At 42.6% G+C, this 22,825-nt stretch overlaps 1 protein-coding gene across 10 annotated transcripts in view; it reads left to right on the top strand.

The window, feature by feature from the left end:
• Window positions 1-21,412, top strand: part of neo1a (neogenin 1a) — a 190,933-nt gene extending 169,521 nt beyond the window's left edge. For 3 of the 10 annotated variants that reach the window (XM_055044945.1, XM_055044948.1, XM_055044943.1), the window contains 14 exons: window positions 1,006-1,101; window positions 5,323-5,555; window positions 9,039-9,177; window positions 10,523-10,630; window positions 11,249-11,443; window positions 12,417-12,449; window positions 12,649-12,717; window positions 13,390-13,522; window positions 13,633-13,877; window positions 14,435-14,527; window positions 14,796-14,966; window positions 16,892-17,212; window positions 18,010-18,146; window positions 18,725-21,412. In XM_055044945.1, coding sequence (XP_054900920.1) covers window positions 1,006-1,101; window positions 5,323-5,555; window positions 9,039-9,177; window positions 10,523-10,630; window positions 11,249-11,443; window positions 12,417-12,449; window positions 12,649-12,717; window positions 13,390-13,522; window positions 13,633-13,877; window positions 14,435-14,527; window positions 14,796-14,966; window positions 16,892-17,212; window positions 18,010-18,146; window positions 18,725-18,877 — 2,126 coding nt within the window. In that variant the 3' untranslated portion in view covers window positions 18,878-21,412. The remainder of the gene's footprint in view (window positions 1-1,005; window positions 1,102-5,322; window positions 5,556-9,038; window positions 9,178-10,522; window positions 10,631-11,248; window positions 11,444-12,416; window positions 12,450-12,648; window positions 12,718-13,389; window positions 13,523-13,632; window positions 13,878-14,434; window positions 14,528-14,795; window positions 14,967-16,891; window positions 17,213-18,009; window positions 18,147-18,724) is intronic. The other 7 variants (XM_055044949.1, XM_055044951.1, XM_055044947.1 and 4 more) reach the window with 6 other exon arrangements.
• The last annotated feature ends 1,413 nt before the right edge of the window (window positions 21,413-22,825 follow it).

Here is a 22,825-nt window from a genome sequence, read left to right on the forward strand (position 1 = left end):
AGAGCTACAATATTGATATCGTATCGCGAGTGACACATTATACTGGGACATCCCAATATTATGTATTTTAGTTGTGTTATTCCAAAAATGAGCTTCATGAATTGTACTGGCTCACTAAACACAAACTGTATTTGTGAAACTTTTGATGATTACAGCAAATCAGAACCCCAAAAAGACATAAAACCAATAAAGCAAAAAGTTTTATAAATTTTCTTTTTACTAAGTTTCGACCAGTATACAGTACATGTATTCAGTGTTTGGTCAGAGATCCTTTTGCATTAGTTACAGCATCCATATCGTGTGGCATGAACAAGATCAGCTTGTGGCTCTGCTGACATGTTAAGAAATGACCAATTTCCCTTTCTGCCCATGTAAGGCTTTGGTTATCCCTGGTGTTTGTGCATCTTTTCCTTCCACTCAACCTTCCATGAATATGACACTTTTTCTGGGAAGTTGGAGTGAGGGTTTTCCATTAGTTTTGAGCCATAATCATCAAAATTAACTGAAACAAACATTTTACATGTTTTATTTTTCGTGTAATTAATCTCTTGACTGCCATCCTTTACTTCTGCTGAAGTTCCTTCTCAAGATTAATTAATTTTATGTCGTACTGAAGCTCTAGAAAGCAAGGCTAGCTCATTTTCTTCAGTGGGAATGGAGAGCTGTTTGTTGCTGAATCTGTTATGTCGACATTTGGCTTTTTTTTTTTTTTTTAATGAGATAATTGATCTCCTTCGTTTGCTGCGATTGAAGAATCAGGATTGTGTCCAGAATTGAGTGACAAAGTAGAAAGGAAGCTTTTGCCAATGTCCCGGCATCCATAATTAAAGCTCTCATCACCATCACTTCGAGTGGAGCTTGTGTGTTCAAATATTCGCGGCGCTAATATCGCAATTACGAGCGGAGAGCCTCTGGAGTTTGGCTTGATTGCACCGGCCGCGTCGGGTGGTCTCTCTCTCTCTGTCTCTTTCTCTCTCTCACCGACCTCCGTCTCTCGTCCCGCAGACTCCGGCTCCCACTACGTGATCACGCTGAAGGCCTTCAACAACGTAGGGGAGGGCATCCCCGTGTACGAGAGCGCAGCCACCAGAGTGCAGTCAGGTACGAACTCTACGCATCTGCAGCTTTCAAAGGGAATGGCGAGGAAAAGCAGCGGAGAGAAAGGATTCAATGGCCACATCAGGAGCTGAGAGCAAATCGGCTTCCCTTTTCCTGATCACAGCTGATACGGAGGGGGGGGGGGAAGAAAATGCTGCTCATGCTTCTCTGGATTCAGTTGACATTTCTCGTTGCCCTCTCTCTAACCTGGCATCATTATCAGACACAGTGTGTCTCGACTCTAAATTACCAGGCAGAAAATGGGTCATCAGCCTGTCTCGCTGCTTTAATTAACTCTCTTCAATAGTGGCCTGTAAGTATACTCAAGTCTCTCCTCCTTTTTCTTTTTTAATCAAATGATCAGAACCTCAAATGATGCACCTTTATGAGTAGTCTTGATTATTACGATAAGGGAGCATGAGGTTTTTTTAATCCACGTTTTAATTTGCTAATACAGGCAGAAATGTTATAAAAAGTAGATTTCATGGAGAAAGGCAGGATGTTTAGGGGGCTGAAGACAGCATTGGGTTTTATTTTGTCATTTAAAAAAAAGGATCTATTCCTTAATATATATCATTTAGAAATGTTTCTTAAGGTAGGTGTATTTCAGACATCTTATCTTTTATCAAATTCTGCACAATAAGTTTCCTTTAGATGTCACCAGTGGGAGGCACAGTCCTGCTAACATGCTGACGCAAAAGTTTTCAGCATTTTTGGCGCTCTGGTCAGATGACGCCAAAATTAACATGTTTGCTACATGTGCAGGAAAACTAGCAATTGGCGTTACAGTTTTCAGAACACAAGAGCTTAACTTTATTCTTATTTTTTTTTATTGTATCCCAAAAATCCTAACAATTGCAATTAAATTTCTTTTTTAACAAATGCTAAAAACAAAATTTTAATAGATAAAAAGTTGCTTCTCGTGTCCAAAATAAATTGTAGCACATACATATAATTTAAAAACTTAGAAAAGAAAGTCAAATTTAGCAGAAGTGTGGTAAGGATTAGCATTTCATAATCATATTTAACAGATTTTAGCCACCTCGTGTTCAATGTTGTGAAAGCCTAGTGAGAGTTGGTCTCACTGCAGCGCAGTGAAACCGCTTTTTTTTGGCTAAATGATAAGGACAACCTCTTTGGCCGCCTGCCAGGTGACGCACACTTCATCAAGCCTCACTTCTTAACAATTAGAGGCAGAGCATGTGTCGCGGCCCATGGAGTCTCATGAAGAAGAATAAGGAGTGCAAAACGCTTCCAGTTAGCTCACATGCCGGCTGAGTTCACGCAGTTCGTGTGACGATGCAAGGAGACGAGCAGCTGCACGCTCCCCGCAGCGTCCCAGAGTGCGGTCTGCACCCGCCTCCCTGCTCCTCCTTGATCGCTGCAGTTTGTCTCCGCTGCAGCACTGTTGCGCCATGGAACACAAGAGGGGCGGGGTGCCTGGCGACGTGAGTCACGTCAACATGCTTTGAGAGGAAGGGGAGGGGGGCGCTTGAGTTTTAACACAAATGCACACACATAGTGCACACTTGTCTCTAAAAAAGCTCCCTCTCATCCTAACTCCCTTACACACTCTGTGCACTCACGCAAGACCCCCCCGCGGTGACTTTGGCAACCCCTTCGTCAGATCCAAATGCTTCCTCTGAAAAGCAGAACCGAAAAGCCCACCACTGTCGGCTTCTGCCGAATTCTCAGAGGCGCGTTCCCCTTCCTGCCAGTTTGTTCGAGTCGGAATTAAAAAGACAGGGCTGACCTACATAGTGCTTTACTTTTGGAAAAAGTGAAGGAAAACTTGGTGAACTTGGGCTGAATATCGGATGACAGTGACGTCTTAACTTAAAAACGGAGAAAGGGAGGGAGGTGTTTCACCCACGTGTAACGCTGCATTTTTATTTCTTTAACCCGCGGCTGATTCTCAGCAAAGAAAAACTGCAACGCACGTTCTTCAAAGCTGCAACTTTCGAGCCATTCTGAAACCTCAGGGTCTGACTGCAACCATGAGAATGCTTGGATTTTCAAAATGCTCTCACTCCCACACACACACTCTTCCGTCTTGGGGATATAATGAGGGCACCTCTGCAGAAAGAGTTGTCAAGGTGATGGAGGAGGAGTGTCATCACGGGTGACCAGGCGAAGCTTTTTCTCCCGACATAACTAAACCGAGTACGGCAACAGAAGCAGTGAAACCAGAAGCTAATCCTTAAAGGATTCATTCTGCAGAAACTGTCTGTCGGTCGACCTCCAGACCTGCATTCTTTTTTTATTTGTGGAGGCCGTTCACACCGACAACTTCCTGTGGTTTTTATGGACCACTTACCAAGCCTGTTGCTCTCTTGCATTAAGCCCCCCCACGTACTTCGACCAATTCCGAACAGTCGACACACAGCCACATGGATTTGGGATGTGCGTTCGATACAAACCCTTGATACTGGAAGCCAACTAGTTAAAGAGAAATGTCGATGTTGAATCAGAAGCTCCTTAAGATCCGCTGTAATACAGACTGCTTCAGGATATTCTTCCTGCCCACATCCACAGCAACTCTTTGAAGAAACTTGGCTAAAATGAACTACATTTAATTTCCATTTTGGATTCATGAAGAATTTTGTGCCATTTATGAGCTGCGTTATGTTGTGGTTTGTTCTAATGCTAAATAATGTACTTTGTCTTTCACTGCGTGGTGCTAAGAACATATAGCCAATAAAAGCTGCAAAGAAAGAAAGACTTTCAAAGTCTTGATACCGTGGTGGATGATCCATGCAGATTAATGAGTTAAGCCACGATTCCTACATGCTAAATCAGGCAAGTGGATTTCTTATGAGCTAAACTCTGAGCTAAACCGGAAAACCTTCCACAGTCAGCCTAATTTGCCGTGCGTGTTAGGCTTCCTTTTGTTTCAGGTGATTATGCAAAGTTGGACATTTCTTCTTCACCACCCCCCCTTTTCGAATTTGCATATCGGATAAAACGTTACACAGTTGTCACGTAAATCCTCGGTGTCTCCACTTGTAGGCGACCCTTCTCTTTCTCCTCCACTGCCGACGGACTGAGTGCTTAAATCTGGGTTTTCCTTCTGGGGTTCTGAATGCGACAGAACTCTTTTTGTGCCGTCTCGATTGTTCTCTTTGCATGAAAGTTGCTGTTTTCTAAAGCTGGGTGATGTAAACACGTGTCAGAATTGCCTCTCTTTGAAACGACTGGGTGAAAATGTTCTTGTCTTCACGAGCAGTTGCATGAACACTGCAAAAACGCAAAATCTTACCGCGTATTTTCAGCCTGGTTTCCAGTGCAAATATCTCTGCAGGCTGGAATTAAGACAAAACTGACTTACAAGTAACTTTTCAGAAAGGATCAGAAGCAAATGAAGTATTATGCATTTGTGCCAAGTAACTGTTACCTTCAGTCATGTATCAAACATGACTTAAAAGAAATTTGTGTCTGATGGCGGCTCTAGGTCCATGCAGTAGTTTTACACACAATAACTAATGCAAAGGTGAAAAAAAGTGGATTTTACATAACACTGCCCCTTTAATGTGCAAGAAAAAGTATTAGTTATGAATGAAATAATCTGCCAGTGTAACAAGACATTTTATGGGAAAAATACCTTGTTTCACTTACAACTAGAACTTTTTCATCAAGATGAAGGAATTATTGACTTAAAACAAGCCCCTATTTCTTACTGAAAGGTTTCTGGTAAGTTAGTGCTTTTATTCCAAGGTAACTGAGATATTTGCACTAGAAAGTCGACCAGATATTCTTGGTAAGTGTTTGTGGTTTTTGCGGTGTCTTTCACTCTGGTTTCCCATTTGCAGTCAATCTTGCCATGATCAGCTGATCTCCTCCTGTCTCTCCGTAGCGCTGCCGTCACTTTAGCTTCACACACTGTCGGGTAGATTTCACACAGCAACCAGTTGTGTAGGTTTGCTTGTTCTAGAGGTCAGTGTCTGTTTTTTTCTAATAGTGTCCTCTCTTTTTCTCTTCCACCTTCCCAATCCCACCCAAAACCCTGCCCTTCTTCCTCCACCCCCTTCCCTGTCTCCCTCACCACCGACCTTCATTTGTAACGCATTAACCTTTTATTTTTCCCTCCTCTCCTTCCATCCACCGCTCCTGTTTCGACTCCACTCTCTCATCCTCCATGCCACGCTTCCCGTTGTGTGTGTGCGTTTTTTTATTTAATTGTGTGTGCAATCAATGCATGCGGGCTTTTTACTGCCTGGCACGCAGACCCCGTAGACCCCGATGTTGACTTGTACGAACTGTTCCATCCTCAATACACCCCAGCGCCCGACCCCAGTCCCATGATGCCTCCCGTGGGCGTGCAGGCCTCCGTGCTGAGCCACGACACCATCAAGGTGACGTGGGCCGACAACTCGCTGCCCAAGAACCAGAAGATCACTGACAACCGCCACTACACCGTGCGATGGAAGACCAACATCCCCGCCAACACCAAAGTGAAGGTGAGAGACTTTCGCGTTCGGTTTTGTTCAGTTTTAAATCTCGTTTACTCAAGTTGTAGCCCTGCTTTTGTTTATTTACAGGGCAATTCACTCCAAGAAAATCTGAACGTGTTTCCTCTAAATAAAACATCACTGATATCTAACACCCTCTGAGTTCCTTATTTCACTTTTACTTGTCGTGCTTTCTGACACCGTTGAAGGTGCTGATGTGCAGGCAGTAATATCGCACGGTGGCATAGAGTGAAGTGATCTGTCGGCGGCTCTGGACCTCAGGGGAAATATGGGGCTGAAGAGAATCAAAACATCTGTCGTCATTTAAGCGTTGGAGCTGGAAAGCAGCAGACAGACGCTCCGCTCGCTTTTGTTTTATGGGCAATATGTAAAACTCTAAATTAATAATGCAGTGCGCTACACTTTAAATAGTTTTGCACTAAAAAGAGAGTTCTATGTAAACTGCATGATGTTGTCTCACCAGAAGCTATAAATGAGTTACATAGTGTGATGTGTGGTATCTAATTTTGCAGTGTAGTTTCCCCTTCCATATTTATTACCGTCGTTAATAAATACGCATAAAATGTTTTCTGCCTTCTTTTGCAGTTTTATGTAATGCCGCAACTAACTTTTATTTTGGTAACTGATTATTCTATCAATTCATCTGATAAAACAAATTACAGATTGTGTGTGATATTAAAAAATATACTAAAAGATGCAAATAAACAAATAATTGTTTCCTTTTGAATTAAGAATGTAAGCATTTTATTACCTAAAACAGAATAACATAATATCCCTTTAGTGGAGTTGAACCAGCTGAAGCTAGCATTATGCCACTAAAACATATTGGCTTAAACACATTTACAGACAGAGGGCTCTTTTTTTTATTTATATATATTTTTTTTTATCTTAAATGCAAAATGTAGATTTACTTTGTATCAGCAAATTGTCTTTTTCTAGAGTCTGTATACTCTATTCAGCTCAGCTTGTTCGCTAGTCGATGTCATTTTCCAAAGAGGTCATTGACTTTGCAAAAACTCTCCCATATTGAGCAAGCATGAGGCGACAGGGGAGAGGAACAGCTCCTGTTTGAACACGGAGGAACCTCGAGCAAATCGCCTCCGATCTCAACCCAGGGCGAACGAGTGGGAATCTCAAAGTGACGGCTACATGAAGACATACATTTATGAACAAAACTCTTGAGTCTGTTTGTGTCTTAGTTGCGCTTATGTTGTTGACAATTGAGTATTTTTTCATAGAAATCCACAAGCTTGTTTGCCACTGTGACGTTGTGGATGGAAGCTGAAAGGCTCAGAAACCTTTTTGCACCAAACAGCTTGGAATGAGACACAAGGACATGAGGGGAGGCGCAACCTGATGCAGAAAAGACGCGTCTTCAGGAGTTTTTCAGTAGATATGAAATGGCGGTGGAGGCCACTCACATGTCCAGATTATTGACTGTAGTGGACAGAAGCAGTTTGCAGGGTAGCTGCGCTCGGCTCCCTGTGGAGGAAAACGGACGATGCTTATGAGTCGTCGTGATCTCAGAAGGATTCTTCCTCTAATTTGAAAATCGGTTTGAACATTGTTTTCCGGACAGAAACAGAAGGACTATGAATATTTATCCCATGCAGAGCCACGGTTTGAATTTCATAGTTGTTTGTTATGAGCTAGAGTAACGGGTACTTGTGCAAATTAGCTTTTAAATGTTTTTTTTTTTTTTTTTTTTTTAAGTGAAATTCAAATTGCAGTTTCTCTCAGTTTGGCATTTTGCATGCATCCTTCTGGTTTCGTCGCTGTGTGTGGAGACAGTGGCCGAGCGGAGCTCAGATAAAGGGTTGCGTTTGCTGATCAATTATTCAACAAGGACAAGACAAACAGAGGCAGAGGAGAAAAAAAAAGGGGGAGGGGGAAGAGGGTGTAGATCTGACGACGCGTTCCCCCATAGCGCCAAAATAAACGCACGCAAGCCGGGAAGCTGCAGTGACTCAGCCGGCATGCAGCTGAACGTCAACGTAAAGAGATTCCCCGAGTTATTTGTTATTTCCCAGGACCGTAAAGTAAATCGCCACGAGTTGCGCGCGAACAGCTCGGTCTTTTGTGACAAGTGGATGCTCTAAGTGGTCTGATTCACACAGCGTGACAATAATTAAAGAGCAGCTCGGGCTTATTATGCTCCTGCCCTGTTAATGAAATCAAACATGTGAAGACCGCGCTGTGTTTCTGGAGACGTCGTCCTGCGTCTCCTTGTGTTTCTCTGCAGTTCCACAGACAACAGAAGCGCTGTCACTTTAATGCCTCTCTTAGGTCGAGTCTAACCAGACAGGCTTGTGCATTATTGAGGGAATGACGGCTCTTAAACCGGCTGCATGCAGCAAAAGAGTGGAGCGCTTTGCCGGCTTAACCCACTGCCCTCTGTTTGCAGCCCCCCCGGCGGAGAACTGCCTTTGGTTAACCCGATTCTCCCACTAAATGCTTTTCTTTTTTTCATGACGACCCAACTCAGCGGAGAGCAAGTAAAATGGTTGCATAAGTCAACGCTTAAGCACGTCCGCAAGGTGTGTTTATGGTTAAGTGTTTCTTTGTGGTTGTAGAGCCCATTTGTTTTGTCTAGACCTCTTGCGCAGGTTTGAAATTCTTTGAGAGAGCCTGCTTGCGGTTCTGTTAAAAGAGCACTTCAGTATGCAGAAAACAGTTGTTTTTTCTCGTCACCAGAGTGCAGTAAGCTGGGAGGAAAACGGCAACCTGCGGTGTTTATATTTGCTCAGACTTTTCCGGCGTATTGTTTTTAGTAGGTGCTTAATGGCGCACATAAATCAATTCAGGAAGGTAGACATCAGGCCGATTTTTGGGCCGATTTTCCTTCTTCATTGTGAAGTCTCACTCCAGCCCGGTTGATGTCCGGTTCTGTTCTAGTCACATTAGCAGTGTGTTCCCCAGTATGTGGGCATAAATATTGGTGGACCGTGAGGTTGATGCTCCAATGATGTCATTTTGTGCGAGTACTCTTGGGCATCCGGTTTCTCCAAAACGTTTATTTGTTGCGCATTGACTCGACCCAGTTGATCCGCTACAATTGATAAGAGATTTGGACCTCAAGGTTTGACTATTTTCGTCATTGTGTCAACTTCTATGACCTCAAACTGGATAAGGTGACGGTGAAGATGGCGTAAATCCACGGGCCAATCAATGACTACAGACTGCTGGCAATCGAGTGATTGGGCGCAACACCTGGCTCGGTCCGGCTTGTACCACTCCTAAGGTGGTTCCAAAAAAAATCTTTGCCTACTCCTGATGAACCTTTATCTTCCATTTTGTAAATCCGATTATCTTATGAATAAAGTTCTTCATTCTAGGTCCATTTAACCTTTGGGAGACGAGAAGTCTTTTCGTGAACTGTAGCTTTTTTTTTTTATAATTTCTTCTGTCTTTCTAATGACATTTTTCCTTTTTTTCCCCCTCATGTTTCTCTTTGCTTGTTCACTCCTCCAGATGGCCAACAGCACAAGCCTGAGCCACGTAGTGACAGGCCTGAAGCCCAACACGCTTTACGAGTTCTCTGTCATGGTGACCAAGGGCCGCCGCGCCAGCACATGGAGCATGACCGCTCAAGGGACCACCTTTGAAACCAGTAAACACCGCCGACACACACACATGCGCACGTCGCACACACACACACACATCCCCGCAGAGACATTCGTCATGAGAGAATCAGCAGTGACTGCAGAGTGACAAACCCCTGGCTGGTTGGGAATAACGGTGAACTTTTTGCAGCCCAGATGGAAGAAGGGGAGACACCAGAAGATAAGTGATGGCAGCTCGGTACAATGTATCTGGACAGGTATTTAAGAGCAGCTCAGCTGTTCAAATTAGCCAGCTTGCCTCAAATTTGGTAATTGGGGATAATTCTACCTGACTTCCTCAGAGGAAAGTAGGCATAACAACACATCAGCCTCAAAATACACAATCAGACTAACACTGGGGAAAGCAAATAATAAAAATAAATATTGTTGGGGTTTTTTTTGTTGATATTTATTCCAATATTCTTCTTGGTTTTCAGACTCTTGGCCATGTTTCTCCATCTGAGGAGTCACAATCCAACACCTGCCTCAGTCTCTGCTTTTAGATGGAGAAAAATAAAACCTTTACAGTTTTATTGGTCCTTTTTTGATATCGGCCTTCAAACTATAGGGCATTCCTCTTGTGAATATAGTTTATCTTTAATTAGTTAATCCCAATGAATCAATGTTTTAATATTACCTGTTGATGTTGTGCATGTGATGCCATATCCCCTACATCACAGAATGAAATTGTGCTCACAGAGGGGCAGATCATTGACAAAATGTGAGGTTAAAAGAAGAATATAATTACTGCAGTGTAACAGTCTGTGCAAATGTTCTTGGCTTTATTTTTTTGCAACTAAAAAAATCTAAATAAAGACATAGAGCACAGGTACATTGTTGCTTTTCTGTTTTTGCTGTTGTTTTTTCAAGGAGTAAGGTCATAGTTTATATGTTCAGTATTTTGGAGAGCTTTAAGCTTAAAGAATAAATACAATCTATAACTCAACCAACAAAAATTTAAATGATGAAGATAATGAAAGGCACATGCCTCTAACAACTAGCAGTAGGAGCCATTTAAAACATTTTACCTCTCAGGAGATAAAGTTTTAGTCCTTATTTAGTCTTCTTGCCATTTTCTATAAAAACACCCTTCCTGTATTTTTGCACACTAAACTATAGCAAAAGATTTTTGTTAACACCGAACAAAACGAAGCAGGTACTTCAAGTGGCAAATGGAGCATTTTAACTGTTTTCTCGCAGTTTCTATTCCGTCCCAGGCAGGGGTTTGTCGCATGCATGAGCAAACAAATGGATCCTATAAGGTCAAACAATATCAGTCACAGCCACACAATTATTTTCTATCTGATGTTTCATTTTTAAAAACGCGTTTAATTCCTTCTGTCCGTGCCTCAGTTCCCAGCTCCGCCCCAAAAGACGTGACGGTGGTGAGCAAAGAGAACAAGCCGCGCACCATAATAGTCAACTGGCAGCCTCCCTCTGAAGCCAACGGGAAAATTACCGGTGAGCATCAAACTGTCTTCTGGCTCTTGTGTGTATTATAAAAATGTTTGGAGAATTTATATCTGCTAAAGGTTTGATTTGAAAATGGTGCTAATTTTCCACAGCTGAGGGAGAATCAAACTTTTCTTTTATGTCTTCTTTGTTTAAGCAATTAAACACCTATCCTAATCTGCCTAAATGTAACTTTTCAATGAGTTTTATTGCTCAGTTATCTTGAAGTATAATTTATGTAGTATTATTATTCATAAAAATTTGGGCTGATATCAATATCCAACATTAATACTGTTGATATTTACCAATGTTATTTAACGCTTTCCTGCTCTTTCAATGTAAAAGAAAGTGCTAGTGCTAACACTGCTTTTCTGTTTAGGTTAAACATCCCACAATCCTTTGTTGCTCAACCTTAAAAATTCCACAGTTTAAAGTGGAAAGTGTCATTTAAATCTACATCCTAAGGAATAGTAGCCTTATTCAAATGAGTAATTACAAAAGTTATTGACATGAATGTCCACCACCTTGGGTGCCAAGTTGTAAAATGTTTTGAAGTTTTACGTGCAAATTAAGTTCCCGTCCTATGTTTCAAGGTGCAGTCTAACTCCGCCCGTCTTGTCCTCTCAGGTTACATCATCTACTACAGCACAGACGTCAACGCGGTGGTGCACGACTGGGTGATCGAGCCTGTGGTGGGGAACCGCCTTACACACCAGATCCAGGAGCTGACGCTGGACACGACATACTACTTCAAGATCCAGGCCAGGAACTCCAAAGGAATGGGGCCCATGTCGGAGCCTGTTCAGTTCAGAACTCCCAAGAGTAAGTGTCCAAAATGTGCAGAAGAGAGGAAACTCCTGTTACGATTCGCAATCAATAAATCATTCAGTTGTATTTCTTCCCTGGGTAAATCGCAGACAAACACCTCAGATAACGAGTCGTCCACTCAGCAACGAATGAAAAGCACAAATTTTCCACCAGAGCAACAAGGTTTTATTAAAAAAGTTGCATCCAAAACAGAAACAAATAAACAAATGCAGGACAATGCAGTGATGTTTGTGGTTGTAATGTGGGAAAATATGAAAATCTTCATCAAGTTCAAATACTTTTACAAACCTTGTGGGTGGATTACAAATATTACAAATACTGCACATCAACTGAGGCAGCTTTAGAACTTTACTTTTACTTTTATTACTGCAGCAGCTGTTTCCTGTAACTAATAATCCCTCTTCTGAGACGTTAAATTAAAACTGTACATCGACCTATCTATATTCTTTACTTTTATTTGCTCTGGATTTTTTAAATCTTTTTGCCAAAGTTGTGTTTATTTCTTCCATATGAGTCATTCTCTTTGAAATCTGCTCCGCATCGTAGATCGCATTAAAGCACTCTGGGTGAATTGGGTTGGGGAGTCACACTCAGCCCTTTTTGGTTTTAACTTCAGTTACTTAGCAGGGCCTGCTTTATTTTATTGCCATATTTTGTTATTATTTTTTTGTTTTGCAAAGCATTTTACATTTTGGAAATCAATCTGCTCTTTTATTGTGGGACGACTGAATCATTCCTGGATCGACGCTTTGCTCCTTTTATCAGCTCTGCTCTGTCTGTTCAGCAACTGTTTTTGGTTTTCTCACATGTTTTTCATTTCTCTAGATTTGCCCCTCTTCCTCCCCCAGCCCCCCATCTGCCCTCCCACCCCCCGTATTTCTTTCTCTGTTGCCGCTCTTCTCAGCTAACTGTTTTTTGTTTTGCGTTTTATTGTCTCTTTCTCTCTGCTCTCCTTTGGCCTGTTAAGCTGAGTCCTCTGACAAAATGGCTAATGACCAAGGTAAACTCCCTCTTCTCACTTTATCACTGCCAACCGCAACTCATGTGCTTCTCTTTCTGAGCATCTCCATCTTCTGGGCTGATGACAACTTGCAATGCATGACTGCCAGATTGTGTTTGTGCTCGTAGAGTTAGTAGACCGTTGACTTTGCACCAGAAGGCCTAGAGAATCTTACTTTTGTTCTCTCTGTTTGACTCAGCTTTAAGTGTCCCGCTAAAGCCGGGACCTCCAGGCAACTCGTATCCAGTTCCCCCTCGAAATTCAGATGGTAAGTTCTTAATCCTACCTGCTGACTAGTCTGTGATTGCCGTTGGCTTTTAAAGCTAATTGGATGGCTAATGGGAAGGACACTCTTGCTTTGTTTCTCAAAGAATGACATTTACAGCAGAAAGAGACGGAGAAAGAGCGAAATAAACCACAGAAGCGCCATTGCACTCAATCATGCACTAGCAGGAGAAATGTCTCGTCTTGCCAAAGACAAAAGAGAAATCCCGTAATCGGTGCATTGTGCCACCATTTCATTGTTGTTTATGTTTTGTGAAGGACAAAGTTCCGCTCAGTGTCTTCTGAGGTTTCCGTGTCATTTTCTTCCGTAGCTTCTGGTGGCGTCCCACCACACGTTAGAGGTGGGTGAAAGGTTTTTAGATTGATCCGGGTTGCTTGGCACAGCGCCATGTGAAAGCAAACCGCACCAGCTGAAAATGTAACAAATGTTGCAAAATTGGTCCCCAATCAAACCGAGTCGACCGAACTGTCAGGTGTGACAACAATGGTGGTCCAGCTAAAAGCCCAGACCTCTCAGTCTTCAGACACCAAAATTCACATAAATAACGAACGACCGACGAAGCCTGAAGCGCAGACGTCAGGTCAACGGTGCTCAAGGTGCTCCTGTGCATGCGTCTCAGCACACCTAGTCTAATTCACTTTCTCTCCTCTCGAGGTAAAATAGGTCCAAGAAATGAGAGTCTCGTCGTGATCATCGTCAGCATAATCGCAGTGGGAGTCTTCACCACCATAGTGGTGGTAGTGGGAGCCTTGCTGTGCACGCGGCGCAGCACGACCCAGCAGAAAAAGTGAGATCCTCACTAACTCATTTCGTTTCATTTGTTTATACGTCATTCTCTCTTCCGCTTGTCTTCTTCGCTTGTATAAACGAGGTGTTTGTGCCGTTTTCCCCCTGCAGAAAGCGAGCGGCCTCGAAGTCATCAAACGGCTCCCATAAGTACAAGGGAAACTCCAAAGACCTGAAGCCGCCCGACCTTTGGATTCACCACGAGAGGCTGGAACTGAAACCCATAGACAAGTCGCCGGAACCCAACCCGGTCATGACCGAGACGCCCATCCCTCGCACCTCGCAGGACATCACCCCCGCCGACAGCGGCCTGGAGAGCAACCCCCACCTGCAGCAGAGGCGCAACTCCTACCGAGGTCAGGTTTGCCAACGCCCGTGAAAGGCAACACTTCGAAGTTAATGTTTTGGAAAAAAACGGATCAAAGCAAAATGTCACCCTTGCTGCCTGAGAGCACATTCATAATAAGACCCAGCATAAGTTTGACTCTGCCTGCAAGACAGGAAGTGGCATTTCAAGAGATTGACCCAAAAAAAAAAAAAAAGTGAGTTCATTATTTGAGCTGGAAATTCAACAAAAACCTGCAGGTATGCTTCCAGGAGCCTGTCTGAAGGCTTATTGAACAATTTTTAGTGAAGGATGTGTTTTTCTCCTCTTTTTTTGTCTGTAATTGCCATGCAAAACATTTCATGCTTTATCATGACATGGCTCATGACACTCATTACACATCATAACGCCGCGAGCCCTCGGGATTGCCGCGATTTCCTTCAAGTGCAGCCGACAATCGGAGTTGACATTTGGAAATATCACACAGCGATACAAAGCGGATTAGAGTAATGAGGGATCATTAACCAGAGACACCCAACATCAGAATAGCAACTGATCTGATTGGCTGATTTCCACCGTACCTTTTAGGCCACGAATCAGACGACAGCATGTCCACACTTGCAGGCCGCCGGGTGATGAGGCCTAAAATGATGATGCCTTTTGACGCTCAGCCGCCCCAGCGTAAGTGTGTGTGTGTGTGAACGTGTCACAGCAACTCAGTAGTAATTCTAGAAAAAAAATTGAAAATCTCTCAAATCAAAATCACAAGCAATAGATTCATGTCCTCCATGCTTCTATGATTTATTTTTTTTTGTTTGTGAATTTGTCTGCCTCCTGAGTGACGGAGAGAGTTCTTCTCGCAGGACTCTGCATGCGTGAATCGCCATCGTTCATTAAGCATCTCTCATCCTGTTTGTTTGTGTGTATCCACGTCCATTTCCATTCGCAGCCGTGATTAGCGCTCACCCCATCCATTCCCTCGATAACCATCATCACCATTATCACATGGGCAGCCTGGTATCACCGACTCGCAGCTACCTCTACCATCAAGGCAGTGGGTACCCTCGCCCGCACGCCTGCGCCACCCCCATCTCCCACCTAGAGAGGGTGGACTCTTCAGGTGAGACACTGCCCCCTGCTGGACAGCCCGAGAAAGCCTCACGAGGGCAGGCCACTTTCACTTATTGAACATTTGATTATTCGTCTGAGGGCAGCTGCCGCCATCTTGTTACGTTTGTAATTCATCTATACGGTCTTTTAGATTTTCTCTAGTTATTCAAACAACGATGGGATTAAAATGCCAAAGTCAGTTTTTCTTTTTTTTCTTTTCTCTTTTTCTCTAGAAGCCTAGACCCAAACAGTTCATCACAGAATGAGGATTTTTTTTCTTAATGTTTTCATCTATTGATACATTTTCCTGTCAGCTTTTTCCTTCCACCCCAAGGCTTTTGGATGAACAATTTATATTTTCCCCTCATACGGATGTTTTCACAAATCGCGTAAAAGAAATTCACAGTTTTAAAGGATCTGGAATAAGCGCTTCATTAGTTTAAATACTGCAGTTTTAAACTATGTAAGGTGCCGGTAACATAGACGCGAAATTGGCCTTTTTGTGTTTTCACAGATGGAGTCAAAGCAATGGAAAACTGCTTCAATAAATATTAGCACAGCGGAGAATTTAGTTCATCTTTGATCAGTATTTTAGATTTCGGACCAAAAGTGATAAAATCCAGTTCCTAAATATACACTTACTAAATATATCAATTCACTGAAATAGTTCTTTTTATCAGTAGATTGGACGAATGAGATTTGTTTCGAATATAGGTTTAATGATGCCGTTGAAATTGTGATGAGAATAGTCACTTTATACTCTGTATTTGAAATTGTATGAATATTCAGCCCTAATTTAGCGGAACAAAGTTGTGCTGACTGGATAATTGCTTCGTCATATAAACTCCCTCTACAGGAAAAGCACAGCGAAGGTTTACCATCAAATTATTGAAATGTTACTGGCTGTATCCTGTAGAACCAGGAAGCGGTGAATGATGTTAACACAAGGTTTGAATCCTTCGTTCTCTGATTTGAACTCTGTCGATTTAGAAAACTTGCTTGATCAATTGTTGAACATTGCAGTTATTATGGTTGTGTATTTTTTCTTACATAGAGCTCAATGGGATGAATGCTAAGAAATGCATGGATCAGGCGTCTCCTCCTGATCAATACCAATTTCCAGTTTTTATTAAGATCCTATCAAATCTGATTTTGACCCATTCTTATTTTTTATTATTCCAATTATAATAACACGTAAAAAGCTGCAGATTCCCTGTCTGACAACAATACAATTGCAAGACTTAAGCCCATTTACAAATTGCACCATATGTCATTAACTTCATCCAATTTTAATCAAACTGGAAAAAAAAACTGGTGCGTTTTCAGACAGAAAATGATGGGACCGTTTGATTTTGATGCAGTCAGCGAACAGGAGGAATATGTTTGAGCTTTCGACTTCCTTTGGCGATCAAAAGATGATTGGCTCGCTCCGATCTCTGATGTATTTACAGGTTTAGCTTTATTCCTCATTCTGTTTCATACTTTGCATGTAGGTGCAGCGGACAAGCCGGAGGGGTCAGAAGACACTGTTCGTATTAGCATAGAATATCTGCAGCTGACTGTTTATTTTTGTCACCATCACCTTCTCATTTTAATTAAATCCCTGGTTGTGTATAATGTGGAGTTTGAGATGATGCATCTAAATTGCTAATTTTGAGAAAAAATTTGAGCCATTAAAGTAAATTGCGCCCAAGACAAGCAAAACTGTAATTTATTCAGATTATGGAAGCTGAAACAAATGAGTCAGTGGGTTTTAAAATGTTATCTTTAGCATTTAGTTCTCAAAATCGATGACACCCTGGAGAACTATTTAAATTCATTTGTCTGCGTTTTCCATCCTCATCTCTTTTGCACAGTTCTTTCACCCAACAGTCACTGCAGGTCGTGTGAAAGATGGTTTTTAAATCCTGCGCTTCCGCTGCTTCTCTCCTCCAGAATCTGTGAGGAACACGCCGAGTTCGGAGCCCCTCCCTCCGCCCGCCGCCTCCTCCCAGGTCTCCTGCCCCTCCGAGATCATGGCCGACCCAGAGGGCAGCTACCACGGCTCCACCACCACCGAGGAAGAGCCCAGCTACTCCAGCAACCTGCCGCCGCACCGGCCAGCCCACGCGCACCCCCTCAAGAGCTTCGCCGTGCCGGCGATCCCGGTCTCCGGCCATCCGTCATACGAGTCCCCCGCCCTGCCCAGTACGCCTCTGCTCGCTCAGACCGGTGAGCACTCACCTCAGACATACCCAGAGTCTGTTTACCACCAGTGTGAGTTGTTTTACAGCCTTCATTTACATGCTTAAAATGTTTTATGCCGTTAAAACCGTCTTGTGATGTTAAGTTTGATATTTACGACCAAGTGAATCCTTCAAATGTCTCGCGTTGCTGTTTGATCCACATTCACTCTACTCCAGAGTAATTGCGCTCATTTGTTCTGCGGTCTTTCAAAACTGTTTTCTACATAACTTCCTTTAAATAAAATCCCGTTCAAGCTGTTTTCTTTCTGAAGTCACTTAGTTAGTGAATAATCCACCTGTGTGCGACTCCACCGCTCTGCAAAGGCCTCAGAGATTTTCTTGGTCAAAAAGCACAGCAGACAGCTCATAACTAAGGCCAAGTGGAAATGAAAAGCAGCTTATAAAACAATAACCCAAGCTTTGAAGATCCAACGTAGCACTGCTTAACTCATCATGACAAAATGGTAAGAGCATCATACAACTGCAGTCCTAGCAATAAAGTCCACTGAGTCTGACTGAAATGACCTTAAAGCACTTTAAGAGGAGAGTTTTCAGGGAAACAAGAAAAGAAGAAAACACAAAAACATTTCTCAGGTTGAAAAGTCCAAAACTTTCTAGAGAAAAGACTCAGAAATCTCCAGAGAAAATGTTTGACTTTTCAACCTACAGGTGCCCTAATAAGCCATTGTACTATCTTGTGTTGGCCTGTCAGCCCCACAAAAAAGCCAAAACCATTTTGAGGTTGTGGCATAGAGGAACGTGTACAGGCAGAGTTGGGAACACTGCCAGCTTTAACTAAAAGTCTTTGCAAACCTCTTCCTCCCCTAGGGCCTCCCACTCACCCTCACGTTGTGAAAACAGCCTCCATTGGGACACTAGGAAGAACACGCACTCCAATGATCGTAACGGTGCCCAACGCCCCCGACGTCCCGGAGACGAGCAAAATGCTGGAGGATGTAGACAGCGTGAGTATACTGCCTCGCGATGGCCTTTGGCGGCATTGCAGTGATGACGGTGATAAATGTCCATGAATGTCATCTGTCCTTTCTTTATGAAAAGAAATCACATCACACTCCAAATTCCATGTGCATTTTTGTTTCTCTAGGCTCTGGGTTAGAAACATGCCTTTCAGCTGGACTTGTTGTAACCACATTTTCTGTTTTTTGCTCCTTCCCTCTTGTTTCTTCCACCTTCAACCTCGTTTTAATTTCTCGGCTGCTTTCAAAACGTAAATGATTCGTTCTAACGACTGCTCATAACAAAACCCATAACCGGAATGACGGGGGATGGCGGGGGGGGTGTTTTGTGTGTGTATGCGTGTGTGTGTTTACCATCTGGGTTTTTACTCTCATTTGATTGGCTGTCGCCCCCTTTTGGTTGGTAATGTTTTGCTTTCGTCTTGCTTCAGTTTCATTGACCAGTCTCCCAGCTCACCCCTCCCCACCATCCCACTCCTTCCTGTCGGCCTCTGATGGATCCCCTGACTGACCTCCTCTCCCTCCTTTCCTCTTCTTCTTTCCTCTCTTCCTTCCCCCACTCCCAGGTGCTTGCCTCCCTGCCCCCCTGCCCCTCCCCGGCCCCTCGCAGTAACCCTATTCCTCTCCCTCAGAGCTACGAGCCCGACGAGCTGACCGAGGAGATGGCGCACCTCGAGGGCCTGATGAAAGACCTGAACGCCATCACGACAGCGCCATGACCATGCGCTCGCTCAGAGAGACGCACTCGCACACACCACACTCCCGCACACATGCACACACACACAAAGATGCGCGCGTGCGTGAACAGAAATAAGCCACACGACTTTCACAAGCAAAACACATCCAGAGGCCACGTGGACACAAACCCGGCTTCCTGCGGCCCCCGACAGAGACAACGGAACCTCCAGACTGAAACGTTGGGACTGCTTCTTCTTCTTCTTCAGTCTCAGACAGGAAGATTGCCACGACGAGGAGGAGGAGGATAAATCGAGACGCTTCATGTTGATATGAAGAACAAACCTCAGAGACGATGAACTGTTCGGTTCCTTTCAGCCGAATGATTGTGAATCTCACCTTTTTTTGTTTTGTTTTTCCTCGCTGGTCGACTCGGCATGAAGTGAAGAGGAGGAAAGACCATGAACATGCCAGGGAGGGGCTTTTATTGATGCCAGCGCTCCTGCGGCGCCGACTACAAAACGGTGTTTGATCAGTGTTTACTTTGTGCGTTTTGTATATCTATTGGGCCGTTTCAGTGAAGTGAGCATTGGAGGTCAGCTCCTCCCCATTACTATTTTTTTTTTTTGTACATTTTTTTTTTTTTTTTACAAACCCACAATATTTGATGTCCGTTTTGCTTTTTACCCTCTTGTGTCATATGTTGTGCCATGACTTTTTAATTTCCAATGTTTTATTTCTTACATGCCTATTCTTATGAATATGTACATACATGTTTTTAAACTGCCTCATTCTTTCTTTAATATTGTTTCATTATTATTTTATTATTATTATATTATTATTATTATTACTTGTGATTTAAATTGAGTCGTGAAGCTCAGTTTTCATATCAGTGGAGGAGTGAAGCCTGACGGGGTTTCTACAGTTTCCCGTTTCCCCTGGAGTCACGTTGTCCACTTCGTACAGTACATCGCTCTCCGGTCTTTCCTGTTCGTTATGGAAACTGCGTTTTCAAAAGCCTTACCAACGTGTTTTTATGTCGGGCCGCGGAGAGGACTCGCCGTCAACGTTCTCCCACGCCACCGTAGGAGAACGTGGATCATTCTGTGGGACTGTGGCAGCTTCTCGCAGGTCAGGCTTACCTCGGACTCAGGGCGCTGACCCCCACCACCCGCCACTCAACAGCTCTCCGAAAAAGAAGGCATAGATCGATCGATCGATCGATCAGCAGCAGATGAAAAGTTATCTTTTTATACAACGAGTTTGGTCGTATGTGCGCGTTTTCCAAAAAAAAAAAAGAAGCAAACAAAAAAACAAAACAATCTTTGATTTTTGGACATTTCTTCTGCTGAAACACTCGGGCATTTTCTTGCTGCAAAGTCTTTTTAATGTTTTTTTTGTTTTGTTGTTGTTTGTTTCTTTGTTCTTTTTTTTCCCTTTTCTTCATCAAATGCCACACGCGTTGTGGTTCTGTTACAAACGTTATAGGATGCAATGATGTTGACCTTTTGAAAGGGACTCCCAGAATTTTTTTTTTATATATATATATATATGGTAGGTTTTGTACGAAGAAAAATAAAAGAAGATTGTTCTGAACACAAATCTGCTGTAAAGGAAAAAAAAAAGAGAGCAAGAAAAAAGGTCCATCTCAGAGACTAGTTTTTCATTACCCTCTTACCCAAAGAAATTTTGTCATTTGCAATCATAGTAATTTCCTCTACTTTTGTGAATACCATGTTTTGCATAAATGTGCATCGTCATGAATGTCAGTATAACTGTAAGAGATTTTAACTTTGGAGACAAACAAGGAACACGTTTCAGAGGAAACTGGGAGAAAAAGGAACCGTACTCCGTTTGGGAAACGATCTGTTGAGTTGTAAAACAGTTGAACCTGTATTGCACTTTTTCACAATTTTTGAAAAGTAAATTTCTTACATATCTTGTGTTTTGAATATCAGAAGCTGTTTGTGTAACGTAGTGTCCTAGGTAAGCAGCAGGCAGCTTGTCTTTTGTTTTTTTTATATTTTATTTCACTTTACTTTTTTTTTGTTTTTGCTTCAGAGATGATATGAAATGAGCGACTGAGTTGTTTCACTCGGCGGCTCGTGATGAGGAATTCTGTTGTTCTGCTTGTTCGTGTACAGAGCTTTCTTTGCTTTCTGTAGAAGAAGAAAAAAAAATCTGTGGCTTTTTAAAAAACAAAAATGTTGAAAAATGTTTGGACAAAAATATGTTTTTTTTTTATTGGTGCTCCTATACATTGTGTATACAAGCTATTAAGAATACTAACAAAGTAAACGTCTCTGCTGGTCTTTCTTTTCATCAGAAATGATTGGAAAACCGATGCGGCGTTTAGTGCTCTCTCAAAACTGAAATGCCAAGACATAAGTAGGTTGACCAGAGCTCACATAGCTACAACTGCACCTTGTTAATCTAGAATGTCAAAAGGTTTATTTCAGTTATTCAAATTAATAGTTGAGCTTGTGTTTAGATTTATTGCTCAGTTACAGCATCAACCATTAAAAGGTGAAATTGAGAGCTGTATTGAATTATTAAAGCAGACGAATGGTGTTCAAATATGTACGTGTGGTCAAAGTACAGTCATGTTCAAAAGGTTTCGCTCTTATCTAAGTGAAAAAAAAAAAGTTGATTCAATCCAATCTTTCACATCAATGTCAAGTCAAGTACAGACAACTGATCTTAGCCCTCAAACGTTGTGGGCCAGTTTGCAAATTCAATATAAAACTTCATCCACAGACTCAGCAAATAGTCATTGACTCTCAGGGTTCGCTCCTTGTGGATGAGCACGTAGCGACAGCAGGAAGGAAAAACAGGAAGAATGTGCAGCAGAACGGTATGAGCGGCCGTCTGCTGCAGCCGACTGGGTGTTTGAGAAGACAAAAGGACACAGGGAGAAGAAACAAAACACTGATCGGAGCACATACGGGTTGTCACAAGAACCTGTATGTGCAACAAGCAGTAGCTTCGTTTAGGACAGGGGTGTCAAACTCCAGTCCTCGAGGGCCACTGTCCTGCAGTTTTTCGATGTGCCACAGGTACAAAACACAGGAATGAAATGGCTTAAGTACCTCCTCCTTGTGTAGATCAGGTCTCCAGAGCCTTGCTAATCACCTAATTATTCTATTCAGGTGTGGTGCAGCAGAGACACTTCTAAAAGTTGCAGGACACCGGCCCTCAAGGACTGGATGTTGACACCCCTGGTTTAGGAGGTTTGCTTGTTCTCCCAAACAGTGGAATGTCCTCTCCCTCGTGGAGGGTTGTGATCGTAGCGTTTCCAGCATCGTTGGGTGAGAAGAGGAACACGTGGATGAGTTGCCATGAGCTTGCTGAGTCATCTTTGTTTACTCCTAGAAGAGTTCTCCAAAACATGGAGAACACAAACACTTTATATATAGAGGATTAAATCTTTAATCCTCTCTCTCTATATATATATAAATATATATGCATATTTATATGTATATATACATATATATAAATATACTTGCATATGTATATATATATAGAGAGAAGATTATAGGTTATTAATTCTACATATTAGCATATGTAGAATTACATATATAAATGTAGAACCTATGCATATATAGGTCCTATATATATGTTATGACAAGTTTATTGCTGCTTTAATGAACTTGATTTATTAAAGCAGTGGTCCCCAACCTTATGTCAGATAATGCTTCTGCATGTTACTGTTCCCGCTAAAGCCTTTTTTTTTTTTTTTTGACCCGATTTTCCCCTTTACGACAATCTTACAACGTCCTGCAGGATTTTCGAAATAAAAGATACTCCCTCGTCAAATAAAACATAAAACAGAAATATTTATGTCTTGCGCGGCCCGGTACCAATTGGTCCGCGAACCGCTGGTTGGGGACCACTGCATTAAAAGGACCCGATGAAACCAAAGGGCGTCGATGTAATACACATTGGGGACCGGCAGGTGTCACTGCAGCCGCCCTCTTCTCTGATTCCCTCAC

Source organism: Poeciliopsis prolifica, unplaced genomic scaffold (assembly GCF_027474105.1).
Source record: "Poeciliopsis prolifica strain line A6 unplaced genomic scaffold, Auburn_PproV2 SCAFFOLD021, whole genome shotgun sequence".
Classification (NCBI taxonomy): Eukaryota; Metazoa; Chordata; class Actinopteri; order Cyprinodontiformes; family Poeciliidae; genus Poeciliopsis; species Poeciliopsis prolifica.